At 41.3% G+C, this 22,685-nt stretch overlaps 1 protein-coding gene across 1 annotated transcript in view; it reads left to right on the top strand.

Annotated features, from left to right (window-relative positions):
- The first annotated feature begins 7,619 nt into the window (after nucleotides 1–7,619).
- Nucleotides 7,620–22,685, top strand: part of LOC121568052 (homeobox protein aristaless-like 4) — a 34,649-nt gene continuing 19,583 nt past the window's right edge. The window contains exon 1 of the mRNA XM_041878616.2: nucleotides 7,620–8,495. Coding sequence (XP_041734550.1) covers nucleotides 8,141–8,495 — 355 coding nt within the window. The 5' untranslated portion in view covers nucleotides 7,620–8,140. The remainder of the gene's footprint in view (nucleotides 8,496–22,685) is intronic.

Here is a 22,685-nt window from a genome sequence, read left to right on the forward strand (position 1 = left end):
GCATGCAAAGATTACATGAAGGTTGTGACTCTACAAATTTGTTGAATGCATTTGCTGTTTTGTTTTGGTTGTGTTTCAGATTGTTTTGTGCCCAACAGAAATGAATGGTAAATAATGTGCTGTGTCATTTTGGAGTCACTTTTATTGTAAATAAGAATATAATATTTCTGAACACTTCTAAATTAATGTGGACGCTACAATGATTACAGATAATCCTGAATGAATAGTGAATAATGATGAGTGAGAAAGTTACAGAGGCATAAACATCATATCCCCTCCCATCCCCCCAAAAATGCTCACCTCCCCTGTTATTGTTATGGTGAGAGTTTAGCATGTCTTGGGGGTATGATATTTGTGCATGTGTAATTTTCTCACTCATCATTATTCACGGACTATCCGTAACCATGGTAGCATCCACATTAATGTAAAAGTGTTTAGAAACATATTATTTTGTTGTCTACAATAAAAGTGACTCCAAAATGACACAATACATTATTTACCATCCAATTCTATTGGGCACAAAATAATCTGAAAGACAACCAAAACAAACAGCAAATATTTGTAGAGTCACAAGCTTGATGTAATCATTGCGTTCTAAGAATATGGGACCAAATACTAAACTTTTGACTACTTAATACACATGAATTTGTCCCAATACTTTTGGTCCCCTAAAAATGGCGGGACTATGTACAAAAAGCACTGTAAATTCTAAACGGTTCACCCAATACGGATGAAAATACCCTCAAATTAAAGCTGACAGTCTGCACTTTAACCTCATAGTCATTGTATCATTTCAAAATCCAAAATTCTGGAGTACAGAGCCAAAACAAAACAACAACTATTTTGTCACTGTCCCAATACTTTTTGGAGCTCACTGTAACTATATATAACTCTATAAAGTATATGACTATGTATATCATTCTATATGTAACTCTATATATAAGCTCCCAGTAATTTATTGGGTAAAACACCCAACATTTCGGCATCACAGGGAGCCAGTCACACAGGTACCATCACACGGAAGACGTGTTGTCCAGCGATCAGGGAGCCAGTCACACAGGCACCACCACACGGAAGACGTGTTGTCCAGCGATCAGGGAGCCAGTCACACAGGCACCATCACACGGAAGACATGTTGTCCAGCGGTCCCGATGACCCCAGGACATGCACACACTTATTCACGGCAGACGACACTAAACTGCATTTACAGGCTCACTTTACAAAACACATCTAAACGAAAGTGCCGAATAATATAGAATAATATAATATGTGGGACTGGTGGATCAGTCTGTCTGTCTGTCTACCTGTCTGCCTGTCTGGCATCTGTTATGTGATGACAGATTGACAGACAAGGCTGAGAGGGCTTGTTATAGTTCAGATGGAATTTTTCATGAATCCCCAGCGCTCCTTTAATTAACATTGCTCTGAATATACATTGGCCGGACTTCACAGGGGACAATGAATGTGTGTGTGTGTGTGTGTGTGTGTGTGTGTGTGTGTGTGTGTGTGTGTGTGTGTGTGTGTGTGTGTGTGTGAGAGAGAGAGTGTCTCTGTGTGTGTGTGTGTGTGTGTGTGTGTGTGTGTGTGTGTGTGTGTGTGTGTGTGTGTGTGTGTGTGTGTGTGTGTGTGTGTGTGTGTGTGTGTGTGTGTGTGTGTGTGTGTGTGTGTGTGTGTGTGTGTCTGTGCGTGCCACGGGAGACAGGTTCAACTCCCTTGGGACATATTTCTGCCGTTTTAATATGTTTCTTTGAATAAGATATAGACAGCATGAGAGCAGTTACATGTACTCATAAATAGTACAGACTCTGCCTGACTGTTCTAAAAATAACTGGGTGAGATATGAGTGCTGTTTAGCATTTGGTCATTATACAGTATATTTTGTTCCAAAGAGGCAGTAATGCCTTTCCCACAGGTAATGCACACATGCATGTACACACACACAAACACACGCACACACACACACACACACGCACACACACACACTCTCTCTCTCTTTGTCTCTCGATCCATCGCTCTCTCTCAGGTAGTCTCTCTCTCTCCCTCTCCCCCCCACCCCCCTCTCTCTCCCTCTCTCCCCCTCCTCTCTCGCTCCCTCTCTCAGGTAGTCACCCCCCCTCTCTCTCGCTCTCTCTCAGGTAGTCTCTCTCTCTCCCTCCCCCATCTCTCTCTCCCTCTCTCAGGTAGTCTCTCTCTCTCCCTCCCCCATCTCTCTCTCCCTCTCTCAGGTAGTCTCTCTCCCCCCCTCTCTCTCTCCCTCTCTCAGGTAGTCTCTCTCTCTCCCTCTCCCCCCACCCCCCTCTCTCTCTCCCTCTCTCAGGTAGTCTCTCTCTCTCCCTCTCCCCCACCCCCCTCTCTCTCCCTCTCTCCCCCCCTCTCTCTCCCTCTCCCCCCTCTCTCTCTCCCTCTCTCAGGTAGTCTCTCTCTCTCCCTCTCCCCCCCACCCCCCTCTCTCTCCCTCTCTCCCCTCCTCTCTCGCTCCCTCTCTCAGGTAGTCACTCCCCCCTCTCTCTCTCCCTCTCTCAGGTAGTCACTCCCCCCCTCTCTCTCTCCCTCTCTCAGGTAGTCTCTCTCTCTCCCTCCCTCCCCCATCTCTCTCTCCCTCTCTCAGGTAGTCTCTCTCTCTCCCTCCCCCCATCTCTCTCTCCCTCTCTCAGGTAGTCACTCTCCCCCCCCTCTCTCTCTCCCTCTCTCAGGTAGTCTCTCTCTCTCCCTCCCTCCCCCATCTCTCTCTCCCTCTCTCAGGTAGTCTCTCTCTCTCCCTCCCTCCCCCCCATCTCTCTCTCCCTCTCTCAGGTAGTCTCTCTCTCTCCCTCCCTCCCCCCCCATCTCTCTCTCCCTCTCTCAGGTAGTCTCTCTCTCTCCTCCCTCCCCCCATCTCTCTCTCCCTCTCTCAGGTAGTCTCTCTCTCTCCCTCCCTCCCCCCATCTCTCTCTCCCTCTCTCAGGTAGTCTCTCTCTCTCCCTCTCTCCCCCCATCTCTCTCTCCCTCTCTCAGGTAGTCACTCTCCCCCCTCTCTCTCTCCCTCTCTCAGGTAGTCTCTCTCTCTCCCTCCCTCCCCCCATCTCTCTCTCCCTCTCTCAGGTAGTCTCTCTCTGATAGCCAGGCGGGTGGTAAAGGGCCCTGCCTGTCTGTTTCAGATCTGTGTGAGTTCTGTGCCAACATAAACCCCACAGGCGCTGGGCTGAGCTGAGCTGGGATGTTGTGTCTGGGAAAAATCAATCCCTCCAACAGCGCAGCAGAACGAGTGTGTGTGTGTGTGTGTGTGTGTGTGTGTGTGTGTGTCATTCACTGTGCCAAATAACCTGCCCATGTTTCCTCCTTCCTGCTGGAAGCTAAACAGACAGAAGGGGAAGCAGTGGTCCACGTTTACTAAAAAAAAAAGTTTCTAAAAAACCTTGAAGAATGTCATGGTTGAGTGATGTATAGGTCAGTGGTGTTTTTTGGGGTCTTAAGTCTGTAGCCTGTGGCATAGGTTGTGTTGTGTTAGTGGTGGGGGGCGCTGTACACATGCTCAGAGCTAAACCAGGGGTCTTCAATTCTATTACACCTTAATCATTTTCATTTGGAACGCTTCTGAATAGTTCACTTCTACAGTATGTTCTTATAATCAATTAATTATGTATCAGTAAAATTGGTTACATTTCCACCAAATGATACTTTACATTATTGATACTTTACATTGCGTATTGATTTACAATCTCTAAAATACTTTATCTGAAGGTCTGCTTGTAAACTAATAATACATAATTATTGAGTTTGTAATAAATATCTTGTAAATTCTCATTTGTAAATAGTGAACTATAGGGATAGAACAATATCTGTTAGGGTCTACAAATATATATACTTATATTCAATAGGAAATGTACAGGCAAATTAGGCTACAAACAGCCTTTAACAAAACAGGAGAGACTGCAGTGGTATGCAGGCACCAAATAACTCATTTTGTTGTATTGGGAAAACTTTACAGGAGATTGGGCAATAAAAGAATGACTAAAAGACATTCAATGTCTTGTTAAAAAATACCTGCACAGCAGGAGAGGTGCCAGTGAACCATGTGACCAGACGAGAGTTCAACGCATGCGCACTGGCACGCATAATTATAGGTTTCAGTGTTGCAACGAATGAGCAAATTTGTATTTTTTTCTATAAGGCGGTTGCTTTTATTTTTTCCAAATGTGGTCGCGGTATTTACTGTAAGAAAATGACCATGTTTATTGCCTTGGAGTCGCACCGAATGATACAGAATGATGCAGTATAGCTTACATCAGTAGTTATAGTGGACATACAAACACGTGCAATTAAATCTAAAAGAAAACAATCGATGCAGTTCATGAATCAATCTTCGCTGAGATTGAAATTATTCAAAAACGAATTGATGTAATTTATTCAGTTCAACAATAGCTCAGAGATCATGAAAAAATAGGTTGAAGCATTTTGAAACATGTTATATTAGCCCGGGTGCCTTTTCATCCATTCTATTCAGACCTATAAAAAGCCTATTGTAGCCTATATCCTATCAACCTCAATCTGTGACTGCCATGGAGTGTAGATATACAGGCCACTGGTTTAGCTTGTGAACTACGGTGGCAGCTATTGCCTGTAAACGGTGACACAGTGACGTGATGTAAAATGTCTGGTGTGGGTCACTGCTGTGGAAGCCCGTTCCCGCCGCCTGTCCCAAAAATGTCTGACTATGAGTTATGAGAAGTCATAATTATGAGCTAGTAAGTCATTATTATGAGATAGTAAGTCATTATTATGAGATAGTAAGTCATTATTATGAGATAGTAAGTCATTATTATGAGATAGTAAGTCATAATAATGTGATAGTAAATAATTATTATGAGATAGTAAGTCATTATGAGATAGTAAGTCATTATTATGAGATAGTAAGTCATTATTATGAGATAGTAAGTCATTATTATGAGATAGTAAGTCTGGATCATGGAGGTCGACCCCTTTTATAGGGGCAATCTTGGATTTAAATACTAACAAAGCGTATTCCCCGCTGTAAGGTTTTGTATTTATTTTCTTTGTGTTTTTGAACGTAGTCCTGTTTCTTTGTGTTCTTGAACGTAGCCCTGTCTTTCATTTTTGTTCATTGATTTCACCTGTGTTAGTTACTCACCTGGTCTCGTCAGCTCCTTATTTAGTTCATTCTGTTTGTGCCTTGTGAGGTATTGTTCGTTTTGACTCCACTAAGCCTTTTCCTAGCTCGTTTGTGAGAACCAGTTATAGCCTTCAGTCCTAGTTTTTGATTCACCTGCCTGTTTGCCTACCTGTGTATGACCATTGCCTGCCTGTGACCACGATTCCTGTCTTCTGTAAAGGCGTAATAAACACCTGCCGCGCTCTGCGCGTGAATCTACACCTTTTTCTCCCCGAGTATTCATCACACCCGCCACTTTGTTTGGTAAACAGGTGAGGAATGGTGAAGGAGAAATGTAACCATTCTCAAATACATAGACACAAGGACTCTTACATATGGATGCAAGGACTGACCATCCATGAGATAAAAATAATAGTTTTAACCATGTTTTGAAGCTATACAGTGTTTGTTTACAATTACATGGGTCTACAAACAATGGAGTTAAACAAGCTTATATTTGGGGGTTCTGGTGGAGTACGACCATTGCTCATGAGGCATTTCTAAGTTACATTATTCAAGAATCAATTGCTATATATTAATAATTTAAAAGTCAAAACATTTATGTACCAATCCCAGATGTCCCAATCAACCAGATGTCATCAAACAGGCACCAACTCACATCAACAAATCTCTCCAATCCATTAATATGGAACAATATCACCAATCTCTCTCTCTCTCTCTCTCTCTCTCTCTCTCTCGCTCTCTCTCTCTGCTCTCTCTCTCTCTCTCTCTCTCTCTCTCTCTCTCTCTCTCTCTCTCTCTCTCTCTACTATCTCATAATAATTACTTACTATCTCACAACTCCTAGTCAGATGTTCATTTTTTTGGGGTGGTGGGAACGAGCTTCCATACACTTCATATTCAATCGAAGATAATATTATGTGACACTTCTTAGCCAATCAGAGGGACAGTGAACAGGTGTTGTTGTGGGCTTATTCTAACCAATCCCTGGCTCTCTCAGCTCTCATCATAATTCTCAGCGTCGCTTCCATTGACATCGTTTGCCCACTGAGGCTGAGCATGAATCTCCGTGCATTATCTGTTAGTGGCACTCAAAGAAATTCGAGTGGCAATAGGGGAGAATCAGTTAAAGGCCTACATGCCTCTTTTAGATCATATGATGTGAATTGTGTGGATTAAATACAACTGAAAGGTGTACAAAAGTATAGAATCGAATCCAAAAGCACAAAGTATCCTAATATTACGTGGGAATAGTAGATAGTAGAATTTATAGTAGAAATGTTCAAATATTACTTTTTGATTCACGTTAAATGTCTTAGCTTTTTATTCAATGAATTGACTAGCAGGTGGGTTTAATAAAACCATTCCAGGAAGGAGTATATCCAACAAATAACTCTCTAAATAAATCTATCAAATTTAAAAGGTTAGCTATATGGAACCACTTTTAATTGATAAAGTATGCAAATACTTAGTTGTTTAGGTTTTTTTTAACGTTTCAATGCCTTAATGTTGGTTAATCACGCCAATGATCAATATCGTTATTATGGTATTATAAGGTAGTATATTTGTTTTTGTTTTTGTTTTTTGTATTTCAATAATTGTTGTCATTGTTGTCGTCGTACTACTTATTTTGAATATATGGTTATTATAATGTAATAGCCTGCAATAACCCCATTAATTAATAATAGCGTGTAGTCCTTTAATTATATCATAATAGCCTGCCGCTTCAAGAAAAATGAATAAAGTAAACGTGATTTCATTTCTGCAGAGGAGTGATTTAATTTCGATAACCTTGTTACCCTACAGCAATTATGAACAACCCCTGTTTTCTACACTGAGCACAAGGAAAACATTCAGCAAATTACAGACAGAAACCAAGGAGAGTAGAAGATAATTTTTATATCACACAGAAATGTAGGCTAATGGGCTTATTAACCCATGAACCAAATGCATAAACTGCCATAACGGTTTTATTGCTAGAACGATCCATTTCAAATGTTTACCTGATGAATTGAGGGCATTACGGGTCTAAATAATATAAATACAAAATTATGCATTTTACACAAAAGAAGGACAACGTCTTAGGGCTATAGTTTGTGTTGATTTTGTCTGTGCTATTTAGCACGTAGAATTGGAAAAATCTAATAAAATCTAGGCTAAAACCAAAACAGTATCGGCACTTGTCAACAAATTTGACACAATGATGCCATGGCCAAAACGAAAGTGGCATCCCACTCACTGGGTACACATTGGTTGAATAAACGATGTTTCCACGTCATTTCAATGAAATTACGTTGAACAAACGTGGAATAGACATTGAATTGAGGTCTGTGCCCAGTGGGATTTTACATTCATCCATATAGGCTATAGGCTACATAATTTAAACATGCATCACAATATTTGAGGGCTTATTTGCATGGTGCCTATTACTCGAGAAGATCTAAGGCTTTCCTAAATATATATATTTCTACCTGGTTAAACAAAAGGGGAAAAAGATCATTGACTCAGAGCAATTATCTCTCATGTGCACACAACAATGTGCATTTATCAAAGCAGTTATATTAACTCCTAATCAAATTGATGTCATGTGTTGTGTCTCCCTCGTGTTTACCAAAAAACAAGAAAAAAATGTCCCTCTCTTGCTTGACCTCCCATCTTCCATCTCCATCTCTGTTGTCTGGATAACAACAGTGCTGTGCTAGTTCTGGCTTTCACTAGTGTCGTGCGCAGAGGACTTTAGTGGGACCAGTGGCATCGTCTGTAAAGCAACGGCATTTTGGTTCCTTACCCCGGTAAACCTTCAGGGGGCTTTCTTAGCATTCATTTGTTCAGTCTGCTGGAAGTCTCTGGAAAACATCTAATTCGTTTTATAACCAACCCCAGATGCGGCAGTGTGTGTGAGAGAGTGTGTGTGTATGCGTGTGTGTTAGCCAGTGCTTGAGAGAAGGGGTCTTGCTGCAAGGGGAAAAGGAGAACGAAGAAACAAACGGTTTGGAATTTTTCGATTCAAACGTTTTTTTGGTTTTAGGAATGAACGCAGATACGTGCGTTTCATATTGTGATATGACATCCATGGATTCATATTATAACACGCCTTCGCCACACGGTAGGGATGACCAACCATCGAATCCCTTCAGAATATTCCAAACGAGTGAAACCAAATACAGCCCAACGTTCCTACCTAAAGGGCAACAGGGTTACGGGGAGAAGTCTCGGAGTCCTTTCCAACAGGAGTGCCAGTCACTGGATGGCGGCACAGAGGAGGGCAACAACTTCAACAAATACCACCTCTTCATGCAACGACCGACCTGCAAAACACCCCCGGAAGGCGAAAAACTCCACCAGCAAAGCGGAGGACACAACGGCGCGCTCACCCCCTGCTACGGTGAGTTCCAAACCTTTACAGAGCGCCGTTCGCGTGGGGAACAATCAGCATCCAAAGGTTCTTGAAACAAACGCGCTCAGAACTGGTGCCTTGACCAAAAACATCCGATTCAGATTTGTACAGGGTCCACTCAATTAAAAGAGTTTCAAAGTTATTTTATTTCATTTCAGAAGCAACAAGAACAAAATAAACGTTTCGGCGGCTAGGCCATCGTCTGTCAATCAGCATCCCAAACAGACAAAATGGAAATAGCTAGGTTACTGAACTAACAACCAGGAACCGTGTGGGCAAGGAGGATGATAACAGTAAAAAATGTGCAGATTTTATGAGGCCAGAGTGCAACTGGAGTTAGTTAAGCGAACCCAGCATTTAAAATCCCTTAAAGCATCCTTCTAACGGGAAGACGCATGCTATCGTTTGTCTGTTAGAAACTGCATGACCATATATATTTTATGAAGCCACGTTGTTGGTGAACTCAATACAATAATGACAAATAATGCTGAACGATTTCATTCTGGCATAGGTATGCCTATTCTGTTAGATTTTTTAGCCTGTGTTGATATTTTGATCAGTTGACCTCAACAGCTTGCCAACGAAGCCTAATAGTTTCTGTTTCAATGTTTACAGTATACTTTCTTAACACACCAGCAAACCTCATACATAACTCCTCTTACCATTACACTATATCTGACTGGGTTAATAACTCCTCTTACCGTTACACTATATCTGACTGGGTTAATAACTCCTCTTACCACTACACTATATCTGACTGGTTAATAACTCCTCTTACCATTACACTATATCTGACTGGGTTAATAACTCCTCTTACCACTACACTATATCTGACTGGGTTAATAACTCCTCTTACCACTACACTATATCTGACTGGGTTAATAACTCCTCTTACCATTACACTATATCTGACTGGGTTAATAACTCCTCTTACCACTACACTATATCTGGCTGGGTTAATAACTCCTCTTGTCCCTACACTATATCTGACTGGTTAATAACTCCTCTTACCATTACACTATATCTGACTGGGTTAATAACTCCTCTTACCACTACACTATATCTGACTGGTTAATAACTCCTCTTATCCAACTTATTTTAGACTATCACTTTTGTTCAACACAAGTAAAGGGAGCTAATTAGACTGATATTGATCATTTTAACATTGTAAATGAGCTATAGGGATAGCATAGAAACTCAGGTCAGTCCCCGAAATATGAGATTAAGCAATAAATTGAAACTATGCTGTTCGATGATTTATTGCACGATTTCTCACCAAAGGAATAGGCATCTGTAGGGAGCAAGTAACGCAGCCTCCACACACGCACGCACGCACGCACACACACACACACACACACACACACACACACACACACACACACACACACACACACACACACACACACACACACACACACACACACACACACACACACACACACACACACACACACAGCTATGTCTTACTGTACTTGTGAGGAATTTTCGGGAACCAACAATTGATTCCCATTCAAAATCCTATTTTTCCTAACCCCTAACCCTAAACCTAACCCTAAACCTGACCCTAACCCTTAACCTAATTTTTACCCTAACCTTAACCCCTTACCCTAATCCTAACCTGAACCTGAACCTTAACCCCTAAACCTAAACCTAACTCCTAACCCTAAACCTAACCTCCAAACCCTAACCCTATCCCTAACCATAATTCTAACCCTAAACCTAACCGCTAAGCCTAAAATAGCCTTTTTACAAGTGAAGACTGGTAAAAAGTCCTTACTTCTCTGAATTTTAGTTGGTTTACTATTCTTGTGAGGACTTCTGGTACTCACAAGTATAATAAAACGCGTGTATACACACACACACACACACACACACACACACACACACACACACACCGTACGTTGAGGCAAAATGATCGGTATCAAAGTGTAAAGTATAATTTGAACAATCATACACGAAAATGCAAACATTATGGTTTTGGTTAGGCATACATTTCTAAATCATGGCCTGCCATCTAAACTATTGCCTTTAGAAGATCTAATGATACAATAGAAACAAACGGGCAACCTGGCGGGTATACTAAACTGACGTGGATGGTTCCGAATATCGAAAAATCATATTGCTCCAGTAACATAAATAAGGTATAAACGAAACAAACATTTATAAACCTGAAGCATAGAAAATGAAATATCTATATCGTGTTTTATAATGACATAGATTTTAATTATGATTTAAATAATTTGGGAATTTCTCGGCACTTGCGTTTAGGCCAAAAACCATCAGGCCAAAATCCTATAGCCTAATGATTGAAATGAACTATAGCCTAAACTTGAAGGCCTAACTCTTTTCGCCTACGGCATTGTAAACCACAAGAGACTTAGCAACGTGACGCTCTTTCATGTCAGACTGTTTTCCAAGTTCATATCAATTTAGAAGGTTGGTTGTGATAATGTAAATTAGCATAACAGCACAGCGTAATGACGTTGGCAAGAGACGTGAATCATATTCGAAACCGCAAAGAGTTGTGAAGGCAATATAGGTCTACCATTGCCTGGATTGATGCACTTCAGTATTAATAAAGTAAAAAACACACACACATATATATATATATATATATATATATGAAAGCAACTAAAATACTAAAATAATTTGGTTTTGTGTTTAAACAGAGCCTAAAGAAAGAGAATAAAGAGATACATATTTTATATATTTGTTCCAGAGAATGACGTGCATATTTAAACTACTTCAAAGCAACTGTTATAGAGATGTAATGACACAGTTTGTGTTGCTGATCCAATGCACTATGGTTCTATTTTTCCAGAGTTGTTGTGTCTTTTACAAGGCAGGGAAGGTTTTAAAGAGAAAGAACAACCCGTTCATTGAACCTTGATTGAAACTGACTTAAAAATAAATAAATAATGAAAATGAAAGCCTTTAAAACGTACACCAAAAACAGAAACAGAAACAAAAAACAACAATGATAATATCCTAATAATAATGTCACTATAGCACCACATTATTATTATTAGTGGATCTATCTACATGGGAATACTTATTTATTGTCTCATAATTTAACTTTATTTTAATCTTAATAATCTTAAAATAAAAAGTTAACTGGGCTAAATCGTAAAGACAATAACTGCTGCGCGCGCTATAGGGCGTTACCAATTGAAAGAGTGCATAACAATAACAATAATAATAATAATAATAATCATCATCATCATCACTTGGTTTAATTTGCATTTCATTTCCAACCAAATTTCAATAACTCATAAAAGCGTGATTTCCAAATGACAAGCGTCAACATGATTTAGGGTATTAAAAACTAAAACTGAGGACAGTAGAAGTGCAGTACAGTATCAGATTGCATTATAACGAGCTTCTACCGTAACTGCCTACACACACCCATGCCAATATACACCCCCCATAAAGCGAAAAGTAAACTGTTTTAATTCCCGTGACCGCAAACAATGGGAGTCAGGCCTTTTATATCGGGTGAAATCGTTATCATACAGTGTATAGTGTGTTTTTCTCAAGGTGAGAGCCAGGGATAGAGCGCCTCTCCATCGAACGAAAACATCTGGCAAAGTCCAATGACAGAGCGAGCCATTTAAACTGCGACCCGTTAAATACAATATGTCTCCCCGAGGAGAGCTCTGCAATGTTATTCTATAAAATGTTGCAGCCAGATAGATAGATAGATAGCTTCGGGGAGGATAGTGTTGGGAGGTTAGCCAAAGCCTCAGGCATCAACATGCTTGTGTTATCATGTGTGGGGTCTTGGTAGGCTACTCACCGGGGGAGATATTGCACAACCTCGTTGTATCATATCTATCAACACCAGCACAACTGTATTATTAATTACATGGAAACGGTATGGTGCACTTTTCTATTGTTTGGGGACAATGGGCATGTCTTATTATTCATCATGACATGTCTGCTATGCTCATATATTACCAATGTCCACCTAGACACAAAAAATATCACACACAAGCACACACGCATGTATGCATCCACCCACCCACACACACACGCACACACACACGCACAAACGCACGCACGCACGAACACATGCACACACGCACACACACACACACACACACACACACACACACACACACACACACACACACACCATGAATGTTTGGCAGTGAAGGTGCAGTATATCCCCGCTGTGCATGTTTGCATGTTATGTTCACCCGTATCTTGGAACACAGGCAGTATAAACACACAGTCATCATGCTTATGCGAACTAACCCTAACCCCTTTCCCACAGTTGCTAAACATCAACGACTGTACTCCATTTAATTTACCTTTACTACTCCAGTTTCTGACTTAACAAGTCTTTAATACTGTTCATTGGCTTTGCTCTTTTCACATATTTCAGAATATTTACAACGATGTATCTCTCCTTCGGCACTGACCATAACAAATCAACTATATTGCTCGTCTTTACCAGGCATAATCATCATTATCGAGGCTCGTTTACACCCACAGTGTGATTGCGCAAAATGGTATAAGCATCATCTGGATATGTGTGCAACAAAAGTTCAACATTCACCTTCTGCTACCATTTCTGTCAAGCCGTCTATACAATTTGATGCATACGTTTGATAAATCCAACCACACAGAACGCACTGCAAACGCAGTGTTCCATTGGAAAATAGAACCACTTCTGGTGTGCCAAAACGCAATGACGCTTGTAGGTGTGATCGAGGCATAACACTACAAACCCGTGTCTCAGCCGATAGTGCCTTAGGCTTGGTCGTATACATGCTACAGGCTAGTGCCTCAGGCAATGCATGGGACAACAGGGCCAGGGGACGTTATGGGAGCTATAGATGAAAACCTCTACTCTATGGTCTGTACCTTTGGGACTGGGAGCCTCAACCTATAGAAACCTCTACCTGACCACAGACAACAATGACTGAGAGCAAACCACCAGTGGAACTGATGGAGTGCTTATAGGGTAGGAGTCTGCAGGAATGTAGGCCAGGCCATACCAAGCCACACACAGCACTACAGGAGAGCTAGCTACCCCATTAATACAAGCCAGATGTGCATGGATGCGTCCCAAATAGCACCCTATTCCCTATATAGTGCACTACTTTTGGCCAGAGCCCCTATGTAGTGTACTATATAGGGAATAGGGTGCCATTTGGGATGCAGACTATAACTGACTCCTATAGTTATTATTGAGACTCCCCAACACGGCCCTCCAAAAGCCACAGAGTCTGTCAGATGGGCCCCGAGATGACAGAGTGGGACTGGTGTACGTAACCCCGTTTCACCAATGCCCCAAGTAAATAAACCAAACGTCAGAAATGGGGATCAGGTTTTGGAGCGCCGTTTTGAGTGATTAGGGAGAACGGTGTGTGAGTGTGTGTGTCTTGGGGGACTTCACGTAGGCACTGGCAGGCACACATGTGAGTAAGGTGAATGTTTACATACATATCTTCTTGCATCATGGGCCTCTGAGGTTCTTTGAGTGCTTTGATATGGGATAATGTTGTAGTTTTCAGCTGTGTCCGGAGAAAGGAGAAGAAATACTCAGATGTCATGTCCTCTATTTTGTCTCAACATTATTGACATTATTCATCCTCAATTTTTTTTCTTCCAATAACAAGTCAGTTAGCTAGTTGTGAACACTGCATCTGAGATCAACCTAGGCCTAAGTGGAACGTCTGGATAACAGAGAGCTGACTCCTCATCATAATGACATGACATTACTCCTCATCATAATGACATGACATGACTCCTCATCATAATGACATGACATGACTCCTCATCATAATGACATGACATGACTCCTCATCATAATGACATGACATGACTCCTCATCATAATGACATGACATGACTCCTCATCATAATGACATGACATGACTCCTCATCATAATGACATGACATGACTCCTCATCATAATGACATGACATGACTCTTCATCATAATGACGTGACATGACATGACTCCTCATCATAATGACATGACATGACTCCTCATCATAATGACATGACATGACTCCTCATCATAATGACATGACATGACTCCTCATCATAATGACACGACATGACTCCTCATCATAATGACACGACATGACTCCTCATCATAATGACGCGACATGACTCCTCATCATAATGACACGACATGACTCCTCATCATAATGACATGACATGACTCCTCATCATAATGACATGACATGACTCCTCATCATAATGACATGACATTACTCCTCATCATAATGACATGACATGACTCCTCATCATAATGACATGACATGACTCCTCATCATAATGACGTGACATGACTCCTCATCATAATGACGTGACATGACTCCTCATCATAATGACGTGACATGACATGACTCTCACTTCACATAGTGTAGTCTGGCAGCAGCTGTGGGAAAAGACGACACTAGGCATTATTACTGAATGATGCTGAGGCCTGGAGCCCCAGTGCTGCTGATGGTACACCTAGCACAATGCCCTGTGTGTAGGGACTAAGACAATGTCCTGACCAAGAGACCATTTATTTAGTAATAAAACAGATTATGAAAAATGACTTGAAGTGGTGTTTTAGATGTAACATTTTGACAAATCTTATTTATCTTATTTTAAAACGTTACAAGATGATAGGATTCACCACCGACGGGTATTTTCATCGTCAGATGAAATGTTACCTTCCATTAGATTCACTCCTACATACTGCACGACTGTGACTTGGAGGGGATTCCACCGATGTTGTCATAGAGAGGAGATATGTTTCTCAGCATAAAGTGAAAGAATGTAACATATCCTGGGTGTGCTGTGACGGCCTCCTGGCAGAGTAGGACACTTTGAGTATGTGTTGGACGAACCAGGAAGTGATATCGCTGGGTATTTATGTGGTGATAGCTAACACATTGGGTGGATAGTACTGCGAGACGGAGTAACTGTCTGCATGGGAAAATTTTTGTGCTAATATTATGTCCAATGGAAACAAACTACGTACAGTGTTTATGATAAATGCACATGTACATAGTCATGGAACACTGGTCACTTTAATAATGGAACACTGGTCACTTCAATAATGGAACACTGGTCACTTCAATAATGGAACACTGGTCACTTCAATAATGTTAACATGCTGTTTTACCCACTTCATATGTATATACTGTATTCTAGTTAAGTCCATCCTATTCAACTATTGCTGTACGTATGCTATTCTATCCACGTATTCTTCAGATATACTACATATTCCATCCATATACTGTCCATAATGTCTATACATCCCATCACATATTTATATATACAGTACCAGTCAAAAGTTGGGACACACCTACTCATTCAAGGGTTTTTCTTTATATTTACTATTTTCTACATTGTAGAATAATAGTGAAGACATCAAAACTATGAAATAACACATATGGAATCATGTAGTAACCAAAAAAGTGTTAAACAAGTCAAAATATATTTTATATTTTATATTCTTCAAAGTAGCCACCCTTTGCCTTGATGACAGCTTTGCACACACTTGGCATTCTCTCAACCAGCTTCACCTGGAATGCTTTTCCAACAGTCTCGAAGGAGTTCCCACCTATTCTGAGCACTTGTTGGCGGCTTTTCCTTCACTCTGCCGTCCGACTCATCCCAAACCATCTCGATTGGGTTGTGGTCGGCTGATCGTGGAAGCCAGGTCATCTGATGCAGCATTCCATCACTCTCATTGGTCAAATAGCCCTTACACAGTCTGGAGGTGTCCTGTTGAAAAACAAATGATATTCCCACTAAGCGCGAACCAGATGGGATGGCGTATCGCTGCAGAATGCTGTGGTAGCCATGCTGGTTAAGTGTGCCTTGAATTCTAAATAAATCACAGACAGTGTCACCAGCAAAGCAGCCCCACACCATAACACCTCCTCCTCCTGCTTCACGGTGGGAACCACACATGCGGAGATCATCCGTTCACCCACACCGCGTCTCACAAAGACACAGCAGTTGGAACCAAAAATCTCCAATTTGGACTCCAGACCAAAGGACAAAGTTCCACTGGTCTAATGTCCATTGCTCGTGTTTCTTGGGCCAAGCAGGTCTCTTCTTCTTATTGGTGTCCTTTAGTGGTGGTTTCTTTGCAGCAATTTGACCATGAAGGCCTGATTCACGCAGTCTCCTCTGAACAGTTGATGTTGAGATGTGTCTGTTACTTGAACTCTGTGAAGCATTTATTTGGGCTGCAATCTGAGGCTGGTAACTCTAATGAACTTATCCTCTGCAGCAGAGGTAACTCTGGGTCTTCCATTCCTGTGGTGGTTCTCATGAGAGCCAGTTTCATCATAGCGCTTGATGGTTTTTGCGACTGCACTTAAAGAAACTTTCAAAGTTCTTGACATTTTCCGGATTGACTGACCTTCATGTCTTAAAGTAATGATGAACTGTCGTTTCTCTTTGCTTATTTGAGCTGTTCTTGCCATAATATGGACATGGTCTTTTACCAAATAGGGCTATCTTCTGTATACCCCCCTACCTTGTCACAAATCAACTGATTGTGGTCAACTGTGGTCCTCTGTAGCTCAGCTGGTAGAGCACGGCGCTTGTAACGCCAAGGTAGTGGGTTCGATCCCCGGGACCACCCATACACAAAAAAAATGTATGCACGCATGACTGTAAGTCGCTTTGGATAAAAGCGTCTGCTAAATGGCATATTAAATTTAAATTATTAAGAAGGAAATACATTCCACAAATAAACTTTTAACAAGCCACACCTGTTAATTGAAATGCATTCCAGGTGACTACCTCATGAAGCTGGTTGAGAGAATTCCAAGAGTGTGCAAAGCTGTCATCAAGGCAAAGGGTGGCTATTTGAAGAATCTCAAATATAAAACATATTGTGATTTGTTCAACACTTTTTTGGTTACTACATGATTCTATATGTGTTATTTCATAGTTTTGATGTCTTCACTATTATTCTACAATGTAGAAAATAGTAAAAAATAAAGAAAAACCCTTGAATGAGTAGGTGTGTCCACACTTTTGACCGGTGGTGTATATATATATATATATTTCATACTCCGGACTCCGACATTGCTCGTCCTAATATTTAAATATTTCTTGATTCCATTCTTTTACTTTTTAGATTTATGTGTTTTGTTAGGTATTACTGCACTGTTGGAGCTAGGAGCACAAGCATTTCACTACACCCACAATAACATCTGCTGATTTGATTTGATGCACAGATATCCTATCAAAATATTATTTTCTGTCAGACCCCTTACAGAGAAAACACATGATTTCACATGTGAAATCATGTGAAACCATTTGGTTTTGGTACACTTCACATGTGATGATATTTCACATGTGATCACATAACCTTTCACATGTGAAATCTAATTTTCACATGATGCCCTGCAAACATAAATGTCCTCACCTGGGATTTGAACTCACAACCTCTTGGTTCATAGCATTCCAATCTTCCTGCTAAGTCACCATGTCTGTGTCAGCAACTGATTTCACCTGTATTCCCACGCTTTAGACTTCAAAGTAAATCTCAGCTTTTTATAATACACTCAAGAAGAAATATTATATTTATCATAGTGATTCAGGAGTAACATTAAAACAGAATAATATGCTCCATCAACATTAGACAACTATACAGAAAACCCTCAAATTGCTGAAATAAGTCAACTAAATCAATGATGAGAGAATAGCAGTGCAGATGGCACTCTTTTGCTAAGTGCAGAGATGCATTATAGGTAATGAATGTGTAAGGGACTTCCAAGAATGCTACAGACTTTGAGGCGCAGCAGAAAGGTCAGCGTACCCCACGTCCAGAGGTTGTGAGTTCAAATCCCAGGTGTGGTGATATACAGTGTGTTCTGAAAATATTCAGAACCTTTGACTTTTTCCACATTGTGTTACGTTACAGCCTTATTCTAAAATGGATAGAAATAAAATCCTCATCAATCTATACACAATACCCCATAATGACAAAGTAAAAACAGGTTTTCAGAAATGTTAGCAAATTATTTCAAAATTTAAAAACAGAAATACCTTATTTACATAAGTATTCAGACCCTTTGCTATGAGACTCGACATTTAGCTCAGGTGCATCTTGTTTCCATTGACCATCCTTGAAATGTTTCTACAACTTGATTGGAGTCCACCTGTGGTAAATTCAATTGATTGGACATGATTTGGAAAGGCACACACCTGTCTATATAAGGTCCCACAGTTAACAATGCATGTCAGAGCAAAAACCAAGCCATGAGGTCAAAGGAATTGTCCGTAGAGCTCCGACACAGGATTGTGTCGAGGTACAGATCTGGGGAAGGGTACTAAAAAATATCTGCAGCATTGAAGGTCCCCAAGAACACAGTGGCCTCCATCATTCTTATTGGAAGAAGTTTGGAACCACCAATACTCTTCCTAGAGCTGGCCGCCCGGACAAACTGAGCAATCGGGGGAGAAGGGCCTTGGTCAGGGAGGTGACCAAGAACCCGATGGTCACTCTGAGTTCCAGAGTTCCTCTGTGGAGATGGGAGAACCTTCCAGAAGGACAACCATCTCTGCAGCACTCCTCAGTAAAAGGCACATGACAGCCCACTTGGAGTTTGCCAAAAGGCACCTAAAGATTCTCTGGTCTGATGAAACCAAGATTGAACTCTTTGCCCTGAATGCCAATTGTCACGTCTGGAGGAAACCTGGCACCATCTCTACGGTGAAGCGTGATGGTGGCAGCATCATGCTGTGGGGATGTTTTTCAGCGGCAGGGACTGGGAGACTAGTCAGGATCAAGGGAAAGATGAACAGAGCTAAGTACAGAGAGATCCTTGATGAAAACCTGCTCCAGAGTGCTCAGGATCACAGACTGGGGCGAAGGGTCACCTTCCAACAGGACAACGACCCTAAGTACACAGCCAAAACAACGCAGGAGTGGCTTCGGGACAAGTCTCTAAATGTCCTAGAGTGGCCCGGCCAGACTCCGGACTTGAACATCTCTTGAGAGACCTGAAAATAGCTGTGCAGCGACAGAGCTTGAGAGGATCTACAGAGAAGAATGGGAGAAACTCCCCAAATACTGGTGTGCCAAGCTTGTAGCGTCATACCCAAGAAGACTCGAGGCTGTATTCGCTGCCAACGGTGCTTCAACAAAGTACTCACTGGTCATCCCCAAAGCCAACACCTCCTTTGGCCACCATTCCTTCCAGTTCTCTGCTGCCAATGACTGGAACGAACTGCAAAAATCTCTGAAGCTGGAGACTCTTATCTCCCTCACTAACTTTAAGCATCAGTTGTCAGAGCAGCTAACCGATCACTGCACCTGTACACAGCCATTCTGAAATTAGCCCACCCAACTACCTCATCCCCATATTGTTATTTATTTTGCTAATTTGCACCCCAGTATCTCTATTTGCACATCATCTTTTGGACATCTATCATTCCAGTGTTAATATGAAATTATAACTATTTTGCACTATGGCCTATTTATTGCCTTACCTCCATAACTTACTACATTCGCACACACTGTATATATATTTTCTGTGGTATTTTTGACTTTATGTTTTGTTTTACCCCATATGTAACTCTGTGTTGTTGTTTTTATCGCACTGCTTTGCTTTATCTTGGCCAGGTCGCAGTTGTAAATGAGAACTTGTTCTCAACTGGCTTACCTGGTTAAATAAAGGTGAAATAAAAAAATAATATAAACTGAGTAAAGGGTCTGAATACTTATGTAAATGTGATATATATATTTTTAAATATATAAACTAGCAAAATTGTCTAAAACCCTGTTTTTACTTTGTCATTATGGGGTATTGTGTGTTGATTGATGAGGGGAAAAAACGATTTAATCCATTTTAGAATAAGGCTGTAAAGTAACAAAATGTGGAAAAAGTAAAGGGGTCTGAATACTTTCCCAATGCACTGTAGGAACATCTGTATTAAGTGATCATGTCAAATGTAATCATATTGTCATGAATTATTGCACTATTTTATCTGAACAGTGTACCACATACCTTAAAACCCCATACCATTTAATTACTTCCCTTACATTTGCAGATTCACATGTGGAATTTGCATTTTCACGTGACAAACTTTCACATTTCAAAATCGAATTCCTACTTTCATATGTGAAAATGTAACTCTCGCATGTTGTCACGTGTAGTTTCATGGTATCACACGTTGACATTTTGCATCCCCGTGTTGTCACATTTACTTCACGAGATCATGTTTTCACAAGTGCTCAAATGCTTTCTCATGTGTAGTTACATGTTATCACATGTTGCGTTTACATGTTATCACGTGTAGTTTCATGTTGTCACATTATCACATTAACTTCACATAAGATCACGTGAAATTCATGTTGTTTTTCCGTAAGGGACAGTTCCGCATAGCTCTGAGACGCACCCTCTCTGTAGCTCTCCAAGTCCTCACCCACAAACAGTATCTCCGGTATTTCTGACTCACCCACAAACAGTATCTCCGGTATTCCTGACTCACCCACAAACAGTATCTCCGGTATTCCTGACTCACCCACAAACAGAATCCACGGTATTTCTGACTCACCCACAAACAGAATCCCTGGTATTTCTGACTCACCCACAAACAGTATTCCCAGTATTCCTGACTCACCCACAAACAGTATCCCTGGTATTCCTGACTCACCACAAACAACTCTTCTATTCCCAGTATTCCTACCTGCTGAGCTCTCTCTCTCTCTCTCTCTCTCTCTCTCTCTCTCTCTCTCTCTCTCTCTCTCTCTCTCTCTCTCTCTCTCTCTCTCTCTCTCTCTCTCTCTCTCTCTCTCTCTCTCTCTCTCTCTCTCTCTCTCTCTCTCTGTGTCTCTCTCTGTTTGTTTGTGTCTCTGTCTGCTCCACGCTGTTTTGGAGAACACAGCCATGGCACTTTTCTCTGGAGGAGTAGCCAAGATTCCATTGCATTGCCTCCAAATGTTGTGCATAGACAGAAATGATGTCTCAATAATTCTCATTCAAATAGTCATCTGCATACCCACATAGAATATTGTTCAAATAAACTACTGTTCACATAGAATATTGTTCACCTTTTTTTAAAGGTTTATCTGTGATAAGCAGCAGACTCCTTGATTTAGTGAAGGTCAGACATTTACTGGGGTCGACATTTCATCCCAGTCTGAAACAGAGAGAAAACATCAAAGTGTAATTTAACTGGCTGTAAAGCGGCAGGGTGTCCTTACTGCTTTAAAGGACGAGATGGGAAGGGTCAACTGAAGGCAAATAAAAGAAACACTATAAATTAGCTACCTGGGGAACGACCATACACTAAAGAGGGGAAGGGAGGCTTTAAAAAAAGAGAGAGTGAAGAGAGAGATGCTGTTTTAAAAAGCCACTGTACCACAGATGTGAGATATGAGCCCTTTCCCTACTCTGGCTTCATTCTAAAGTGTCAATGCACAGTTTGTTCTTGCTTAGTCTTTACATTTATTTAACTCTATATAGTTCAGCCAGCCCAGGGATGTCACCAGCACCAGGTCTCTCTGTCTGTCTGTCCCTCTGTCTGTATGTCTGTCCCTCTGTCTGTATGTCTGTCCCTCTGTCTGTCTGTCTGTCCCTCTGTCTGTCTGTCCCTCTGTCTGTCTGTATATCTGTCTGTCTGTATATCTGTCTGTGAGTTCAGGTTCAGTAGTGTTCAGTAGAGAGTTAGGGAGGGAGGTTCATCTCCCAGATGTTTCTGTGGACTGAGGAGAGATCAATGCCAGCGACTAGTTCGTACAGGAATGCAGATTCCGTGGGAAGCTTTGAGAACTGCTCTGTTCAACCTGTGCTTCCTGATAAATCTACCCGTACCACTTGACCCCCGCTGCGGTCATCAATAGAGCCTGTAGCCTATACCAAGTAAGCCTTGATGTAGTGCAATGAACGAACACACTAAAGAAAACTCCAACTGTGATTTGGGATTAGAATAGAAATTGTATCCAATATCTATTATTACGTTGTCGATGAGAGAAGGGAAAGACTGTGATGGTTTTGTAGGTACTGTAGAGGCCTACGTTATTCTGAGAATTCATGCAGGCAAGGCGGGATATGTGGCTGCCTTGCTCCAGGGCATAACGGCAGGCTGGCTCAGTGCCAGTACCAAACAGGAACCCTTAACTGACCGCTCCCACTTCACAACCATCCAGTAACAGTGCTGCCCTAGGCTAGAGAGAGGGGGGGGGGCATCATATT

Source organism: Coregonus clupeaformis, unplaced genomic scaffold (assembly GCF_020615455.1).
Source record: "Coregonus clupeaformis isolate EN_2021a unplaced genomic scaffold, ASM2061545v1 scaf0162, whole genome shotgun sequence".
Lineage (NCBI taxonomy): Eukaryota > Metazoa > Chordata > Actinopteri > Salmoniformes > Salmonidae > Coregonus > Coregonus clupeaformis.